The sequence below is a fragment of the Myotis lucifugus genome, unplaced genomic scaffold, assembly GCF_000147115.1.
Source record: "Myotis lucifugus unplaced genomic scaffold, Myoluc2.0 scaffold_1205, whole genome shotgun sequence".
Lineage (NCBI taxonomy): Eukaryota > Metazoa > Chordata > Mammalia > Chiroptera > Vespertilionidae > Myotis > Myotis lucifugus.
This window is the reverse complement of record NW_005872253.1, coordinates 28,214-46,593: the sequence shown is the minus strand read 5'-3', so window position 1 is coordinate 46,593 and position 18,380 is coordinate 28,214. Positions and strand designations below refer to the sequence as shown.

Here is an 18,380-nt window from a genome sequence, read left to right as displayed (position 1 = left end):
AGAAACATCGATGAGAGAGAAACATCGATCAGCTGCCTCCTGCATATCCCCCACTGGGGATATGCCTGCAACCAAGGTACATGCCCCTGACTGGAATCGAACCTGGGACCCTTGAGTCCGCAGGCCGACGCTCTATCCACTGAGCCAAACCGGTCAGGGCAACAGGGAATTTTTTGGTTTCTACTGGCTGCTTTGTCAATAGTCAAGGTGTGCCCAAGGGGTCACATGATGACATACAAATTCCACTGCCCAGGGGCTGAGGAGACCAGGGGTTCTAATTGCTCCCCTGCTATTGTTTCTCACCAACTGACTCAGCACACTGGCCGGTTTCCAGCATCCTCATGCCTCAGACGTCTTCACTGTAAGTGGAGATGGTATGTGTCCCACCCACGTCACAGGAGTGGCGCAGAAGCAACGAGGCGGTGCGTGTGGGAAAGGCCCTCAGACGCCCAAGGGCAGAGGCCGAGCCTGCAGCCCCTGCCTGAGGTGGCCTCCTCCCAGTTCCCGGCATCAGGCTAATGCCAGCATCGTGGTCACATGCACATGCCATGCTGTCAGGATCGCTGCCAGTCACCGAGGCAACAGGAAACCGCCACAAGCACACGCCTCAGCCCTGTCTCCCCGCCACTGCTACCCCGTCCCCTATCTTTATGAGAAAAATGAATGTCACTGCATCCAGCTGGACAGGACTGTGTGCCCCTCTGCAGAGAGCCTGCAGACTCGGGCCCGTGCTCACGCGTGCACTCATTAAACCAACCCTGTTAAAGGTGACTGTGCTGGTGCCACGGTCACAAACAGGATACATCGTCCCCGCGCCAGCTCAGCTTTCCATCTGAGCGCTGCCAGGTGCCAGGTGGAGCGGGAAGGGGGGGGGGGTGACTGGACCCTGTGAAGTCAGCACACCTGTACTTGGCGGTCTGTCCATCTGTCTGTCCCCACTGTGTCTTTCAGGTCGCAGAGCATTGCTGATGTGTCTGTAGACGCTTCGTTCACACCAGAAAAAATCATCTTGTCCAACAAGAATGCAGAGATCCGCCTCAAGCTCTGCCTGTGGGCGAAGTTCCGGCCCACCACGCCAAGAAGCCGCGTGGGTGAGTGGGGCTGCGATCGTGTGAACAGAGCGGGGTGTGCTCCCAGGGCGCCCGTCCTGAGCGTGACTCAGACTTAGAGTTTGTGGACCCACGGAAATCCGGGTTAACGTGCAGACATTTCACTTGCCATACGGTGAGGTGCTGGGGATGGGTGCCTAGGCGGGAAGCGTGGTGTAGGGCTTCCTTCATCATGTCTGGAAGGTGACCCGGGGCTGTAATCTCTATGACACGATCGCAGGCTCTCCCCACTTTCTCCTCCGAGTGTCTCCTGCCCGGGTCCCCCATCAACCTCGGCTCCCACAGTCACCCTGGGCGCCTCCCGCAGGAACTGAGGGCTCTGCACGTCAGCCAGGCCACGATCTAGGCAGAGCTGTTCAGTACTAGAACCAAGTGTGATTCCTGCTCTTGAGGAATTAATAAGCATGAAATCATGAGAAGATACAAAAGAATGTATTGTTTATGCCCATGTTTTCAATCTGCAAAGTAATGCAGAGACGTGGGTACGAGTCTGAGATGTGTCCTACCAGCAGGAGACGGTGGGTGAAACCCTGGGCACGTGCCAGCAGGAATTGTCACCGTCTTTCCTGGACGGGCCGGGTCACCTTCCAGGGCCGGGCCAAGGTCCACGTCCTCTCGCTCGTGTTTTCCACCCACCGCGTCTCCCCTCACCTCCCCTGCCGCAGTGGCTCAGCAACTGGTCTCGTCCTCGGTTCAGTGACTTCCTTCATTTGCTGCTGTTCCAGTGTTTGGGCCTAAACGTTAGAAACCAGTCGTTCCTGAAGTGTAAACAGATAGACTAACGTCATCAGACAGCTTGGTTTGAATTCGAAGGCCGCTGTTCATAGCGGCATGACTTTAGGCAACTTGTTAAACCTCTGTGAACCTCCGTTTCCTCATCTGCAGAGCAGATAACAGTACCCACCTGGGGAAAAGGAAAGGAAAACCAGTGTGACAAAAGCTGAGGCCAATAGCCAATGTCTATCTCTCGGAACCTTCAACTATGTCTGCTGCCCGCCTGGCCACAATCGAGAGAGACCAGACTACTCATAGCACCAACTGCCTTCTCTGGGGTTGCTCCTCCTCATTGCGTTACTTTCAATATTTTAAAAGTTGACTTGACTTCCAAAAACATTCATTATACAGCTTACCTTTAAAATACCTATTAGAAATGTTGTATAACTTTTCTTGCTCCGGTGACTTCAGGAGGTTAACAAAGATGGATAAAATGTAAGAGGATCCGATGAACTAAAAAGAAGGGGTAAAAATAACGCAAAGGAAAAGCAGTGTCCAGCTGCGGGCACTCAATAACTGGGTCTTTCCTTTTCGCATCGTCGTGTTACGAATGATGTTTGGAAACCAAAGTGTGAGGGAGTAAGTTGGCCAACCCCACTCAGAGGTTCCCCGGGGGCACGCCCACTTCCCTTCCCCTGCGTCCAGCCACGGTCACACACATCCCACCAGGGCTAGCGTCACGGCTGCCCTGGGCCGTCCATGGCTCACAGCCCATCAGCGTATAAGCCGCTTTCACATCTCCTCGAAGTCAGAGACTCCACCCAGGAAGACACAATAAGACAGGGTTGCTTTTTCCTTGGAAGGTTTTTGTCGTAACATTTTTATGGTTTTTAATCACAGCCATTACCTATAACATCACCATCGACGCGGACCTGTACTCGTCCCGCGTGACCTCCAGGGGGCTGTTTAAGGAGAACAGCGACCGGTACCTGCAGAAGGACGCCATCGTCGGGCCAGGACAGACTTGCTCTGAGTTCGCCATCCACATACAGGTGAGGGTCCCCTCCGCCCCTCCCTCCCTGGGGCCTAGTAAACGGAGAAAATCCAAAAGGGAGACTTAGGAGGCAGAAAACGCTCGCCTGCCAACGCACGCTTTTCTTTTCTGGGCACAGGACGCCTGTCTCCTTCGCTAACGCCTACGGTCATGGGCCGTTCCTCAGTTAGGGGCTACATTTTATTTGGGGTTGCAGTTAATGGGGCTAAATAGAAAACCCTCAAAGACGCCGGGGACAGAGTGCTTTATAAGACGGTCAACAGGGAGAACGCAAAGTTGACAGGAATTTTACGTGGACATTTTCCTCTCGGGAAAGTTGTGTTCCTTTTTTTTTTTTTTTTTAAAGCCACTGGCTTTTTAAAAAATTATTATTGATTTTTTACAGAGAGGAAGGGAGTAGGATAGAGAGTTAGAAACATCGGTGAGAGAGAAACATCGATCAGCCGCCTCCTGCACACCCCCCACTGGGGATGTGCCTGCAACCAAGGTACATGCCCTTGACCGGAATCGAACCCGGGACCCTTCAGTCTGCAGGCCGATGCTCTATCCACTGAGCCAAACCAGTCAGGGCAGTTGCTTTCCTTTTTAAGGAACCGAAGAGAACCATCGCACTTGGGTTTTTCGCTGATGGATGAAGTTCACGGGGGTGAAGGATGGTAGGGCATCAGGGCAAAAGGATGAGCTCTGCTCTCAGGCCACAGTGACTCCCGTCCAAATGGAGTTTGAAGGTCTCCCAAGGAGGAAATGTGCTTCTCCGAGAAAACTCCCAGCAGGAACTTTGTTTTATTAGTTACAGGACCCTTTCCCCGTAGAAACCACATCATGGAATTTGAGAGTGTACTTTCCTCAGGACGCTGTTGAGAACTTTTCTAGAAATGTGGTTCTCGGGGTGTAAGAGGCATCGAGGTTGCCCAGGGAACTGTTACGGAACGCGTGTCTGGGTGCTCGCCGCCAGCCTCGGGGGGTTGAGGGTCCAGGGCACACGCAGGGCGAAGGGGCCCAGGTACTCCTGGTGCAGCTGGTGATGCAGAGACCACATCTCGGGAAAGGCCACGTGTAGATGCTGAAAAGCATACAACTGATGCTCGGATGCATGCACATGGGTTGTTTGTTGTTCAAGTTGAAGGTTACGTATTCGCCAAGGCCCGGCCTTTTGTTGGTGAGGGGCCAACTGTACCGCCCATTTAGGGAATGACAGCTGGGACCACATAATGAGCTGAATGGCGGGTCACACTGAACACGTGGCCCATGGGGGGGGGGGGCGGTGAGGCGGCCAGGCTGTCGGGTGGAAGTCCTGGTGGTTCCCCCGTGCACCTGTGGGGCTCGCAGGGCCGGGCCGGGTCCTCGGCCGGGAGACGCTGTCCAGTTCAGTCCTCACGGGCCCCGCCGTGTGCCAGGCCCCAAGGGGCCGCGAGGACTGATTGCGGCCTGGGATGGTAAGTGGTAACAGGCCCGCTGGGGAGGGGGCACACCCCGTGTCCAGCGCTCGCCGTCTGCCCCTCGTTCTTTGCGGAGAACCGGGGGGTGGGGGGTCTGCGCGAGGACCACTAGGTGACACTCCCACCCTGTCCTGGTGATGGTATATTTTCCACTAGACGGGGCGTCTCAAAGCCAAGTGCCTGTGGGCACCGCCAGTCCCCCTCCCTGCACGCCAGCGGAGAGGGTGCTGGGGGGTGGCGGCTTCCTGACTGTGAGAGGCCAGGCACCTCACCTGAGCCAGGAGAGAGGGCTCCTGCTGTGGGCTGGGCTGGAAGTTGCGGGGCTGGGCTGGAAGTCGGGGGCTGGGCCAGCAGGAAGTCAGGCCAGGGGGAAGTCGGGGGCTGGTTTGGATGTGGACGTGGGCAGCGCCTTTGGCTTCGCAGAGCAGAGTGAGGCTCGCTAAGGAAGCTCTTGTCCGTCTCCTGACAGCCAGCCTGTCCCTTCCCTTCGAGGCCACAGTGTCCCTTCCAGGGGCCTGATTGGGACACCAAGGACCCCAGGACTCAGCTGTAGGGACTGAAAAGACAGCCAGCAACCCGAGGGCTGGGACTGACACAGGTCGTTAGAGCATTACAACTGGATATATTGCCAGCCGGCGTGGCTCCGTGGTTGAGTGTCGACCTATGAACCAGGAGGTCAGGGTTCATTCCCTCCCGGTCAGGGCACAGGCCCGGGTTGTGGGCTCGATCCCCAGTGTGGGGCGTGCAGGAGGCAGCCGATCCATGATTCTCTCTCATCGTTGATGCTTCTCTCTCTCCCCTTCTCCCTTCCTCTCTGGAAGCAATAAAAGTATATATTTTTAAAAACTGGGCATCTCACCTAAATACTTACCATTCCTTATGTGCACACAATGAGGTTCCTGGGCAGCTTAACCAAGAACTTCTGCTTCTGATTTTCACTGAGCCCCTGACTTTAGTTTCTTAGCGGAGAGGCAAAGGCCAGATTAGAGCAGAAGAGAAGACGCCAGAGCCTTCATCTAGACAACACTGTGGCCTGTTCCTGCTTTAACGCTTCCCGTGCTAATACATGGACTCTGTGTGTGTGTGTGTGTGTGTAGGAGCCCTCGGATGTCGTCAACGCCCTGAGTCTCCTCGTGAACATCAGCCTGGCCCACCCCGGCACCAGCCCCGCCCTGGAGGCCTACTCGGACACGGCCAAGGTCTTCAGTGTGAGTGGGGTTGGCCCTCCTGGCATCCAGACCCGCCAGCAGGTTCACCGTGGCTGCTGTGGGAAAGACACTTAGCACGTGGCCTTTAACCTGTTCATTCTCTAAGTGAAATACCGTGAGTGCGTGCGCAGGCCACTAGCATGTAAGATCCACGCAGCCTGAGCTTTCGTCTTCCTCGTTCACTGTGCTAGGCCCGCCCGGCCCGTGAGCGGTCCCGCCCTCCGCAGGGCCCACGGGTGTTTGTGGGAGAAATAAGTAACAACCCAGCAAACGCCGTGTGCTCACTGCCCACTTAATGGAGTGTTACCCCAACCTGTGACTCCCCTGTACACTCCCACTCCCACACTCCTCTTGCTCCCCCCGCCAGGCACCCCCTTGAGCTTTGCATTGATCACTGCTTCCCTCTCGGATGTTGCTAGGCGTGTATATAGTCCAGAAGCGTGGCTTGGTTTGGGCTGGTTCTGAGCGCCATGCAGACGGAATGACGCTGTGCGTGTTCATCCAGATTGGCTCTCCTAAGTGCCAGCGTCTGGGCTTCTTTCCTCCTGTAGATCCCGTTCCACAAAGACTGTGGGGACGACGGCGTGTGCATCTCTGACCTGGTGCTCGAGGTCCGCCAGCTGCCAGCTGCTCAGTAAGTTCCACTGTAAAGCTCCGTGTGGCTCAGAGGGTTGGGCATTGTGCTGTGCACCCAAAGGTGGCGGGTTCCATTCACGATCAGGCACATACCTAGGTTGAGGGTTCAATCCCCGATCTGGGCACTTACAGGAGGCAACCAATTGAAGTTTCTCTCTCACATGGATGTTTCTTTCTCTCCCTCTCTCTTGCTCTACCTTCCTCTCTCTAAAATAAAAGAAGAATGTAAGGCCTAATGTAAAATCTATATAATAAAAGCCTAAGTGACCATTACGGCGGAACGACCAGAACGACCGGTCGCTATGATGCACACTGACCACCAGGGGGCAGACGCTCAACGCAGGAGCTGCCCCTTGGTGGTCAGTGCGCTTCCACAGGGGGAGCTCCGCTCAGCCAGAAGCCGGGCTCACAGCTGGTGAGCGCAGCGGCGGTGGCAGGAGCCTGTCCCGTCTCCATGGCAGCGCTAAGGAGCAGCAAGCTGAGTAGTAAGGAGCAGTGAGCAGTAAGGAGCGAGGGGTCCCAGACTGTGAGGGGACCCCCCACCCCAATGCACAAATTTTGTGCACCGGGCCTCTAGTATAGAAATAAAAGACACATTTTTAAAAAAATATATATTTTATTGATTTTTTTTACCGAGAGGAAGGGAGAGGGATAGAGAGTTAGAAACATCGATGAGAGAGAAACATCGATCAGCTGCCTCCTGCACACCCCCTACTGGGGATGTGCCCGCAACCAAGGTACATGCCCTTAACCGGAATCGAACCTGGGACCCTTGAATCCGCAGGCCGACGCTCTATCCACTGAGCCAAACCGGTTAGGGCTAAAAGACACATTTGATTGTTATTCAAGTGAATGTTTATGGAGATAGTTTCTACAAAAGAAATATCTATAACTAATAAAGACCTCTAAAATCTGAATTTTACTTTCTGCCATTCGTACGGGTGTCAGACAGTAAGAACAATACAACCACTTGTATTTGGGTGGTTCCTTCCCCCGACTTGTACTAAAGGCAACAAAGAAGAAAGCCCAATAGCACTTACTTATCATTTTGCAATGAAGACAGTTTCTTACTGAGCAATTTTCTCAGTTTTCAAAGTGAATCTGAAGAGTTTATTTTTTAAATGAGTGAAGTGTTTGAATACTGACCCCTTTCCCCCCCTTAATGACTTTCTTTTTCCTTTTTCTCCTTTTTTTTAACAGAGAACAACCCTTTATTGTCAGCAACCAAAACAAGAGGTTAACCTTTTCAGTGACACTGAAAAACAAAAGGGAGAGTGCGTACAACACTGGGCTCCGTGTGGATTTCTCAGAAAACCTGTTTTTTGCTTCCTGGTCCATGCCGGTAAGTGGTGCTGGCTCCACGGGGGGCTCACTCCTCAGTCACGCCTCCCCTCAGCTCGATCCCCAAGGTCTGTGCTCCGTGTTGTGAGGGAAACTCTTTAAGCACAAGGGCCACCCTCAGGCCTGACTGCGCGGCTCCCAACGCGTTAAACCCCGTGAGCACATTGCCTGGCTCCGCGTCCAGGCCGGGCTGGCCTCGCAGGGGCGGCTCAGTTTTTCCTTTGCCCTGAGACGTGCCGCGGGGCCAGATCCTCGGCCACCGTGAGCTCAGATGCTCCGAGCTGCACTTGCTCCGAGAGCTCAGTCCCGCAGCTGGGCCGGGCGGGCGGCTGCCAGGGGACGCATTCCGGCGAGGCCAGTTAGTCGTGTCGGCTTGATGACTATCCCAGGGGCGCACTTGACCGCGAATGCCCCCGTCCCCTCGGCCACCGCGCAGGGAACAGGAGGGGGAAAAGCTAAGATTTTCCAAACCAGCTGCCTGTGATGAGAGAATGTGAACCGGTCCCATCCAGCTCAAGGCAGTGCGAACTTCACAGACGTAGCGGCCTAAACCATTCTGACTTCGGTGTTAAATGACAGCTTATTCTAAAGAGGAAAACTAAAAAACAGTCTTGAAATTATTGAAAGAATATTAATAAACACCAACATACAATTTTGTTTTCTTCTCGTGAAACTACAAACTTCAGCTACATTAAGAGAAAGATACGTATTTAAGACAGCATTCCATATGGGATTGCAATTATTTTGTGCTTATGAAATATAAGAGCGAATAAATCAATTCTGGGGGGAAATTCAAGTATCTGGCCTCTCTCCTGTGGCTGTTGCGTGTCCTGCTTAGCAACGAAAATAGCGCCTTGGCCGCCTGGAGAAGACAGAATGCTAAGTCCTGGGGACAGTAGGTCACTGTAGTGTCACCAGCCTTGGCGCTGAAGTGCCCGTGCGCTGTGCGTCATTCAGCGTGGCCGTGCCTGCACACACACGGCGCATACTAATTGCTCATGTTTCCTTGGTCTCGTTCAGGTGGACGGGACGGAAGTGACGTGCCAGGTGGCTGCCTCTCAGAAGTCCGTGGCCTGCGATGTAGGCTACCCCGCGCTGAAGCCAGAACAGCAGGTACCAGCTGCGTTTCAGCCTGAAACCCACGCCAGCCCCCTCAGCTCCCATCTCATCCACCCACAGGCCGTCCTCCTCATGAGCTGTCACCTTTCATGGGCATCACAGCACCGCTGCCTGCCTGTTTAGAGGACACGTTTAGAATCTGAATGTTCTCTTTAAGTTACTAATAGAAGTGAGCCCTCGCTGGTTTGGCTCAGTGGATAGAGTGTCCATGCTGAAGGGTCCCAGGTTTGATTCTGGTCAAGAGCACGTACCTCGGTTGCAGGCTCAATCCTGGGGACCTGCAGGAGGCAACCAAGTAATGTGTCTCTCTCATCACTGGTGTTTCTCTCTCTCTCCTTCTCCCTTCCTCTCAGAAATCAAGAAACGTATATATTTTAAAAAGTAAGATTTCCCCCACGCGGTGCATCCCAAAAAGCACACACGCCATGGGAAGTTCTTTTTTTCTGAACGCGTTGACCGACGGTCGGTCTAAGTGCGCTACCCGGGGCCCCGGAGGTCACGTGTTGACCCCCGAGGAGCACGCTTCGCGTCAGCACAGAGCTCCCAAACCCAGACACGCGTGTGCTGGCGGGAGGGCTGGCCTGTGCCATTGAGGGTTGAGCCCGTCTGATTCTGAAGGCCAGGCAGCTGCGCCAGGCGGACCAGTAACCACACGTCCTACACGTTTGGGAGCTCGCGGTGCATGCAATTCGGAATCCAACCGAGGGCGTCCCCTCTCTGGGGAAACTTCTTTTTCGGGTTGGGCCTGAGTACGGAGCATCGTGCACTGACGGATTTTAATTTTGAACGTAGGTGACGTTTACGATTAACTTCGACTTCAATCTTCAAAACCTTCAGAATCGGGCATCTGTCAGCTTCCAGGCCTCAAGGTAAAACGTAACGAAGTCGTGCATGGATAGCCTTTCTGATACTTTCCTTCAAGTAATTTCCTAATGCTGGTTCCACAGCGAGAGTGAGGAAGCCAACGAGGCAGACAATGCGGCCAACTTCACCGTCCGCCTGCTGTACGACGCGGAAATCCACATCACCAGGTAGGCGGGCGTGGCCGCGGGGCACTGCCGTCACTGGTTTATGGCACGTGTGACTCCAAAACCCTCCAGATGCTCATCCTTTTTTTTTTTTTTGTAATATTTTTAGTGATTTCAGAGAGGGAGGGAGAGGGAGAGAGAGATAAGAAACATCAATGATGGGAGAGAATCATCCATCGGCTGCTTCCTGCACGCCCCACACTGTGGATCGAGCCCGCAATCCGGGCATGTGCCCTGACCAGGAATTGAACCGTGACCTCCTGGTTCCTAGGTGGATGCTCAGCCACGGAGCCAGGCCAGCCAAGCTAAATGCTTTTTCTTAATACAGCCTTTTTATGGCTCCGCCCGCCCAGCACGGCCAGTGTTTTCAGACATGTTACCATGAAATGAATGTAAGATTGAGGGGCACTTCACTACCATCTCAGCTGTATGTTTGTGATGGGAAGATGGACTCTGAGATATTCGGATGTCCTTTAAGAAATATCGTTCGGTTTAAAAAGCTCATAGGAAGAATGATGAAGAGTAAAGCTAGAGCGGTTCTCCATCCTACCATCCGGGTCGATCCCTGGATGGCTTTGTTCTTTAAAAGAAGGACATTGAATGCACCTGGACAGGCATGCAAACGGTCGAGAGAGATACACACGGAAAATGAGATCGCCCCCCACCTCCTCTGCTCGGCCCATAGACGACGGCGGCGGAGGGACACACACACACACACACAGGACACGGGGTGTGCTTTCCTACAGGACGTGAGCATCACACACATGCACACGCACACGCACACACGCAGACACACACGCACATGGATGCACATGCGCAGACACACACACGCACACGCACGCAGAGACACACACACACGCACACGCACGCAGAGACACACACACACACGCACACACTATTTACAAACACAATGCTAACCCTTGGCTGAGCCTTGCTTGCTATGTGATCCTAGAAAATTCCTGTCAGCACATCCACTCTAACCTGTCCTGTTCCTCACCAATTTAACAGCAATGACATATTTGGACGTTTTGCTTTTTTTGCTGGTTTGTTTAATCATCACAAGCAGCGCTGGGGGAAAAACATGTTTAAACAAACACCTTTTTGGTGGAAAAAAGTCCTTTACAGTGATGGAGTGTGAGCCTTAGCCACCGCTTGGATGCTGTATAAATGCGCAGCTGTATTGTGCGAATGTGATGGGTGGGAACGGGTGATAGCAGAATTATTTCTAACAGGTTCCCCGGCATCGCTAACTGCTAATGTACATACACTGACCCACACGTAGGTGACGTAAGGAACGCCGAGGTCACAGATGGCCAGGGGCTGGGTCTCTAAACGCACACGCAGGACGCGTTAACCACCTTAGACGCCGCTGCCCCGGCCCCCGGAGGCCTGGAGGCGGGGGTTCCTGCGCTCAGGGCCAGGCTCCTGTTCCGCCTCCTCAGCTTCCCGTTCCGCCGTGGCCACAGGTCCGGCTCCCTCACAGACAGAACCTGGACGCTCGCCGTGTCTATTTAAGTCTCCCTCTGACAGACTTTCCTTTTGAGAATTTGGGGGGAAAATGTTTTTCTAAAGGAGGCATGAAAAAAGAGGAGAAGGGCAGTATTTTCAGTACAGAAATACAAAAACAATGGCAGCAAGTGTCCGCTATAATTTTTTAGGACATATAATCAGCGTCCTATAATTAGGGTAGATGACCTGGTGGGAATCTGGTTGCTTCCCAGTCTCCTACCCTCTCCCTGCCCCCGCCCCAGCGAAGCCACCCTGGTCGGAGTCCAGCCCCAGCCCCGAAAGGGAGGAAGACGGGGTGTAGCACTCCACTCCAGTCTGGCCGGGCTGTCGGGGTTCCCTGGACGTGGTCAGGGCTGCACTGCGAACCCCAGGAGCCGTCCCCAGCAAGTGGTCACATCTGGCAGAACCTCTGGGTCAGCCTCTGAAGGTGTTCTCTGCTCTCATGATGGACACAGGCTGACCGACCCAGTTTGGACCGAAAGCACAGAGTGGTCTCAGAACCGGAGACGGAGGGGCGGGGGAGAGGGGACAGACGCAGGTCCTGGCTCGCGGGCGCCGGGGACTGAATGCGCCGGACGGAGCTCCGGCCGAGCTCATCGCTGTGCTCAGCCACACCCCGGGGAGACCCTCCGGCCCATCAGTCACTCATCCCTCACCGAGGACAAGTGTCTACTGAGTGACACACCGTCCGTGTAGCCCGATCTCTATAGGGCACCACTGCCAGCCCTGAAGCGATGCGTTGGTGCTCACGTTAGAAACGGTACCACCGGTGATAGCGCAGCACAGAGATTCCCGCAGGAAGATCTCTGAGGGATGTGCTTTGAAAGGGATTTGCTTCGGCCTCAGGCTTGACCCCTGGCCCGTGGCCCATCAGGAGCGTTTGTTTTCATTTAGCTTTTTGTCCCTAAACGTAAACGCTTTTGCTTGTCACCTGAGCCAGGAGATATTTAAGTAAGAGTAGCACGAAGCTTCGAGAAGAACAGCAGCACTCACCTGTCTGCTTCACCAACATCCCCCGACAGGTCGACCAACATCAACTTTTACGAAGTCTCGGATGGGCATGTTCCTTCCACGGTGCGCACCTTCGATGACATCGGCCCCAAATTCGCCTTCTCCGTTAAGGTTGGTGAGCCTGCCCCGCAGGCGGGCATCGGGAGGGAGGAGGAGCAGAAGGAGAAGTTGAGATGTGCTAGTGGCTCTCACACTTGAGTGGACATCAGGTCGCCCGGGGGACTTGTTACAATGTGGTCGCGGGGCTCCGTCCTCAGAGCTTCCGGTCTAGGGTGGGTCTGAAACTGTATTTCTAGCAAGTTCCCTCCCAGGTCACGGAATGCTGCCGGTCCAGCTGCCACCCTAAGAGTCACTGAGATGACCCCGGGGGTGGGGGGGGGGTAAACACGGGGCACTGTGCTTGGTTGTGTGTCCTGGGTGCGGGCTAAGGGGTGTATTTCGAAAGAAAGTTTTCAACATTAATCAACAGAATGTTGATATAACGGCTTGGTGCGGGCGGGGTCTCTGGGACGGCATTCGCGTGCCTTCTATCGGAGGAGCTCACCGTCTGTGTACAACTATGTTTTGTAGTCATGCTGGACAGTATCTAGAAATATGTGTAAGTCCAGTTCTGTGGTCGGCTGGTATGACAGTTATTAATCTAAAGGTTGTTGTCAGTTGCATAAAGAGAACTTAACTTGCTAAAGCAGCTATTTTAACCACGGAGAAACCGTGGAAGTAAGAAAGCTCACCCTCCACCCTGAGTCTGTGCAGTTTTCTTTGGTTCATCTCTGACCAGCCCGTTGCATGGCTGCAGCCCTGCAGTTTGGTGATTCCTTAAAAAAGTCTTTCGAAGAGCCTTGTTTGGGATGCAGGTGCTGGGAGGCAGGCGTACACGTGGCATTCGGCCACGGCCTCCGTCACGAGATGTTGAGTCCGTTAGCAGTCACAGCAGAACAGCACTCGTGGGGAGCGTCGACAGCGTCGGCCTGTGGGTCCCGTGCCTTAGCCGCGCTGACCATTTAATCCCAGAGCAGGGACGAGGGTGTTACTCCTGTGGGTCTTACGACGTTTCCCTCCGGGAGGGCGTGCGACCGGCCACGTGACCGGCGCCCCGCCTGTGAGGACAGGTGCGACACCGTGTCCTTCCGTCCCCATAGGTGACCACCGGCAGCATCCCCGTGAGCATGGCCTCCGTCCGCATCCGCCTCCCCCAGCTCACCACGGACAAGAACCCGCTCCTGTACCTGACGGGCGTGCACACGAGCCAGGTGAGGGCGGCCTGAGCGCCAGAGCGACGTGCGCCCTCGGTGGGGGCCCCGCCGGGTGGGTGGCCCCCCTGACAGGTGTGGACGGAGACTGAGAAGGTGCCCTCTCCTCCTGACGTCCATCTCGTATCAGCAGCGGGTGCTGTGGTGAGAAAGCGAATGTCAGTGTGGACGGCAGAGGCTCTTCCTGAGGCCCCTCCTGGGCGGGGGGTCCCCCCCGCAGCGCCCTGGCCGCAGAGGTCGGCTGGCCGGGGGTGGGCGGTCAAGCCCCCACAGGAGGCAGGTCATTGTTAGTGGCTGCCCTGCACCCTGTCAGCCCGGCCGAGTCCTGCTCCGCCCGGCTGCTCTGGTCCGTCCCTGTGTCGCGGTCTGAGGAAGGCGATGCCCAGGCCCCGGGCACTTGAGTGGCGTCTCTGTGGCTCCGGCCGCAGCACCTGCTTGTCTTCAAGGCCCAGTGGTCCTCACAGCCGGGCTGAGAGCGCAACTCGGACCGACATGGCCAGCGCTTAGCTGCGCTGATGTCACTCGGGGTGCGCAGGGGACGACAGGAAATCAAAACCCTGAAGTGCTCCATAGCAGAGAGCCCTGCCTTACATCACTCAGGCTATTCTTTGTGTGTTTTTTTAATATATTTTTATTGATTTCAGAGAGGAAGGGAGAGAGAGAAAGAGATAGAAACATCCATGATGAGAAAGAATCATGGATTGGGGCCTCCTGCACGCCCCCCACTGGGGATCGAGCCCACAACCTGGACGTGTGCCCTGACTGGGAATCGAACCCTGACCTCCTGGTTCATGGGTCAGTGCTCAACCACTGAGCCACGCCGGCCGGGCAACTCTGTCTGTTGTTGTTGCGAATTTGTCTCCTCGCAGGTGGGACCCAGCAGCCCCACCGAGTTAGGCAGGACCATGTGAGCTCAGGGTGATGTTCGTGAGGCTGAGAAGTGGGCCCAGGTGGGCAGTGAGGCCAGCCTGCCCCTCGCCTCAGCCATGACATGTGACAGTAGGAGCCTCACAGGCTGAGGGACCCCACAAACCGCGTGGCCTCCTAGACTGACGTGCTGCCCCCTGCAGGCCGGCGACATCAGCTGCAGTGCCGACGTGGACCCGCTGAAAATAGAACAGACTCCGGCTTCTGTGTCTTTTAAGAGCGAGAATTTCCGGCACCTCAAAGACCTGGTGAGGACGGGCTCATGCGGGCAGTTCCCTCGGGGAGTCCTTGTCAGAGTCGCCTGGAAATGAAGCACTTCCCCCCCTCCCCACAACCCCACCCCGACCCCTGACCCCTGCCCTCGAATGTCATAGGTTTCCCGTGTGCCTTTCTCAGCCCGGATGAATCCAGGGGTAGAAACGCACACCCAAGTCAAGATGAAGTTGTTTATGGGGTGATGGGGGTGGACAGGGAGGGAGGAGGGAGGAGGGAGCAGTCGCTCCCTGTTTCCGTGGTTCGAGTGTAATCACAGTAACACGTGGTTGACGTCTGATAGCTGAACATTCCCAGTAGAAGCTCGTCTCAGGATTTGCCGACATGCTAGCCCCTCAGTGTGTCCTCCCTTCCATGAAAACGGTTTGATTGTGTCAAAGTGACGGTTGCTACGTGGGAACAACATAAACCAAACATGACGACTCAGAAAACCACAGGAAACGGCAGTTCTCGGAAGTAGAGCAGCTGAACACTCGTGTGACGAACAGCCGCCACCACGCCCTCAGCGTTAGTGCACACATGGACACGTGTGTGCGCTGCTACGTGCATGTCCTAGGCCAGTGATGGCGAACCTTTTGAGCTCGGCGTGTCAACATTTTGAAAAACCCTAACTTAACTCTGGTGCCGTGTCACATAGAGAAATTTTTTGATGTTTGCAACCATAGTAAAACAAAGACTTATATTTTTGATATTTATTTTATATATTTAAATGCCATTTAACAAAGAAAGATCAACCAAAAAATGAGTTCGAGTGTCACTTCTGACACGCGTGTCATAGGTTCGCCATCACTGTCATAGGCCATATACCTGTCACAGGCTTTTTAAAACAGACCATGTTTCAGAGCAGCTTTAGGTTCCCAGCAAAGCTGAGTGGAAAGTACAGACTCTCCCGTGCACCCCCGGCCCCCACATCAGCACAGCTTCCCCGACACCTCCCCCCACCCCCATCGGATGGTGCGCTGGTCATGGGATGGACCTGCATCTGAGACACCGGTCAGAGTCCACAGTGCATCAGGCTCCCTCGGGGACTGTAGAGTCCGCTGGTTTGGGCAAGTGCACGGCGACCTGTGTCCAGCTGCCCTGACCCAGGGCTCCCCGTTCCAGACCCCCCACCGCTCCCCCCCCCGCCCCGGCCCTGGTCATCGGCAGCTCCTGATTCTCTTACTCAGCTTCCCTTTAATGGAAGGAAAGTGTCTGTCAGTTCTGGTTCATGCGTGCCTAAGGCGTAGGCCTCTCGTATGTGCATTCAGCGACCTGCTCAGCCAGTAATGGTTGATAAGCACGGATTCATTTGGGGCGTTTTTGTCAGAAACGGTGACTAGGGGGCGTGGGGTACCCTCCTCCCACCTTCACGCTGGGGCCTCCCCCCAGGGGCACTGGCAGGTGGCGGGTGCGCGCCTGTCCATGTGGGGCGCAGTGAAGAGCTAGAACTCCCGCCAGTTCCCTGCAGCCCTCCCGCCCATCTGTGGCTGTAATGTTTGTGGCTGTAGCATCTGTGGCTGTGAAGTCTGTGGCTGTGATGTCTGTGGCTGTGATGTCTGTGGCTGTAATGTCTGTGGCTGTAGCGTCTGTGGCTGTAATGTCTGTGGCTGTAACGTCTGTGGCTGTAATGTCTGTGCCTGTAATGTCTGTGGCTGTAGCGTCTGTGGCTGTACGTCAGGCCGTTCCTCTGAAAGCCCGCACTCACCCTCCCCTCTCCCGGTGCGTGCAGAACTGCAGGACCGCCCGCTGCGGGAACGTCACCTGCTGGCTGCGAGACCCGCAGGTGCGGGCCGAGTACTTCCTGAACGTGTCCACGCGCATCTGGAACGGCACCTTCGCCGCCGTGAGTATCCGCTAGTTACGGTTCACCGCGGGCCGTGGGCTGTCATTGCCGAGGGGCCTGCCCTGTGGCCAGAGGTGTCGCCCGGGGGCCTGTGCTCCCTCCCCTCCCAGCGCTCGCCCCGCTCGGAGGTTCTCAGCCTCCGGCAGCTTCCGGCAGCTGAGTCCTGGGCACAGAGCCGGCAGCTGAGTCCTGGGCACAGAGCCGGGTGCCCACTGCTGCCCTGCGGGCAGCCCTGCTCTGTCTCCCTTTGCCTCCTCCTGACTGTCTGGCTTCCCATGTCCTCACTGCGCCCAGCTCCAATGCGCCCAGACCCAATGCGCCCGGCTCCAATGCGCCCGGCTCCAATGCGCCCGGCTCCAATGCGCCCAGACCCAATGTGCCCAGACCCAATGTGCCCAGACCCAATGTGCCCGGATCCAATGTGCCCAGACCCAATGTGCCCGGACCCAATGCGCCCGGATCCAATGTGCCCAGACCCAATGTGCCCGGACCCAATGCGCCCGGATCCAATGTGCCCAGACCCAATGTGCCCAGACCCAATGCGCCCGGATCCAATGTGCCCAGACCCAATGCGCCTGGATCCAATGTGCCCAGACCCAATGTGCCCAGACCCAATGCGCCCGGATCCAATGTGCCCAGACCCAATGTGCCCAGACCCAATGCGCCCGGATCCAATGTGCCCAGACCCAATGTGCCCAGACCCAATGTGCCCGGATCCAATGCGCCCAGACCCAATGCGCCCACACCCATTGCGCCCACACCCAATGCGCCCGGACCCAATGCGCGTGCTCATCCCCTCCTGGAACTCCCCGCTGATCTCACACCCGCCAGCAGGCGGATCTAACACAGGGCTCCTCTCTGCCTGGAGTCGGTACCCACTCCACCTCGGTTCCCTGCTTCTCTGGTGAGAGCCCAGAGCTCACACCACTTTCTATTTTTTTAAAATATATTTTTACTGATTTCAGAGAGGAAGGGAGAGGGAGAGAGAGATAGGAACATCACTGATGAGAGAGAATCATTGATCAGCTGCCTCTGCACGCCCCCTACTCGGGATCAAGCCCATAACCCAGGCCTGTGCCCTGACCGGGAATCAAACCATGACCTCCAGGTTCATAGGTCAATGCTCGGTCACTGAGCCACGCCAGCCGGGCTGTTCCCCCAGGAAGGAGTGTTTCAGAGACCAGGGACCAGGGTTAGTTTCGGACGCGTGCCCATGTTGAGAGAGTGAGGAAGGAGGCCATGACAGGAGGCTCCCTGCTCCCCTTCTGGCTCCCAGACACAGCCCAGCGAATGCCCTCATGGGGTCCCTTAATCCCTGTGCCCAGGCCCCCCAAAACCGAGTCCTGGCAGCCAGGGGATGTGGGCAGCTCTCAGATCCAGGCACTGTGTTCTAGTTCAAGGTGAGCATCAGGCCCAGCGCTCACATCACAGAGAACAGAACAGGCACATCCGTGATGTATCCATGAAAATGGTTTGTTTTTATAGTAGATCCAGGAATGCATGTAAAGTCATTTCATAGTAGGTTCCTAGAAACGTCAGCGTAAACTACTCGTGCCTTCTCTAGGCCGGACCCAAATCCGGTGCTTTTTATAGAAATGCCTACATTGGGAAACGTGAAATGATTAGTCTTGTGACACAGCGTGAGGAAAGGTTCGGGGCGTCCGCTGTGGACACGTACGGTCGAGCTCAAGGGCACGTTAAGCAGTGTTCTTTTACCGTGTACCCCAAAAGAAGCATTCTCTTCCCTTTCCCACCCGCTCTCCCATCCCATTTATCACGTACGCAGGCAAATAAATAACAGCTATCGAGTTAGTATTTCTATTTTTCTGTTGCCGTCTGCATTCAGTGTTGTTTTGTGTTGGTGTCAGGCGTACAGCACAGCAGTTAGACAATCATACGCTTTACAACGTGCCCCCCGGCCCTGTACATAGTTATCA

General features: G+C 55.4%; 1 protein-coding gene across 3 annotated transcripts in view; it reads left to right on the top strand.

Moving 5' to 3' along the window:
• ITGA2 (integrin subunit alpha 2) overlaps positions 1-18,380 on the top strand; it is a 51,227-nt gene that overhangs the window by 27,232 nt on the left and 5,615 nt on the right. For 2 of the 3 annotated variants that reach the window (XM_014449471.2, XM_023748216.1), the window contains exons 15-26: positions 952-1,091; positions 2,724-2,875; positions 5,414-5,524; positions 6,076-6,158; positions 7,361-7,502; positions 8,522-8,614; positions 9,413-9,489; positions 9,568-9,651; positions 12,180-12,279; positions 13,308-13,418; positions 14,489-14,593; positions 16,330-16,443. In XM_014449471.2, the coding sequence (XP_014304957.2) occupies positions 952-1,091; positions 2,724-2,875; positions 5,414-5,524; positions 6,076-6,158; positions 7,361-7,502; positions 8,522-8,614; positions 9,413-9,489; positions 9,568-9,651; positions 12,180-12,279; positions 13,308-13,418; positions 14,489-14,593; positions 16,330-16,443 (1,312 nt within the window). Of the gene's footprint in view, positions 1-951; positions 1,092-2,723; positions 2,876-5,413; positions 5,525-6,075; positions 6,159-7,360; positions 7,503-8,521; positions 8,615-9,412; positions 9,490-9,567; positions 9,652-12,179; positions 12,280-13,307; positions 13,419-14,287; positions 14,345-14,488; positions 14,594-16,329; positions 16,444-18,380 lie in introns of those variants that run through there. The other variant, XM_023748218.1, reaches the window with a different exon arrangement.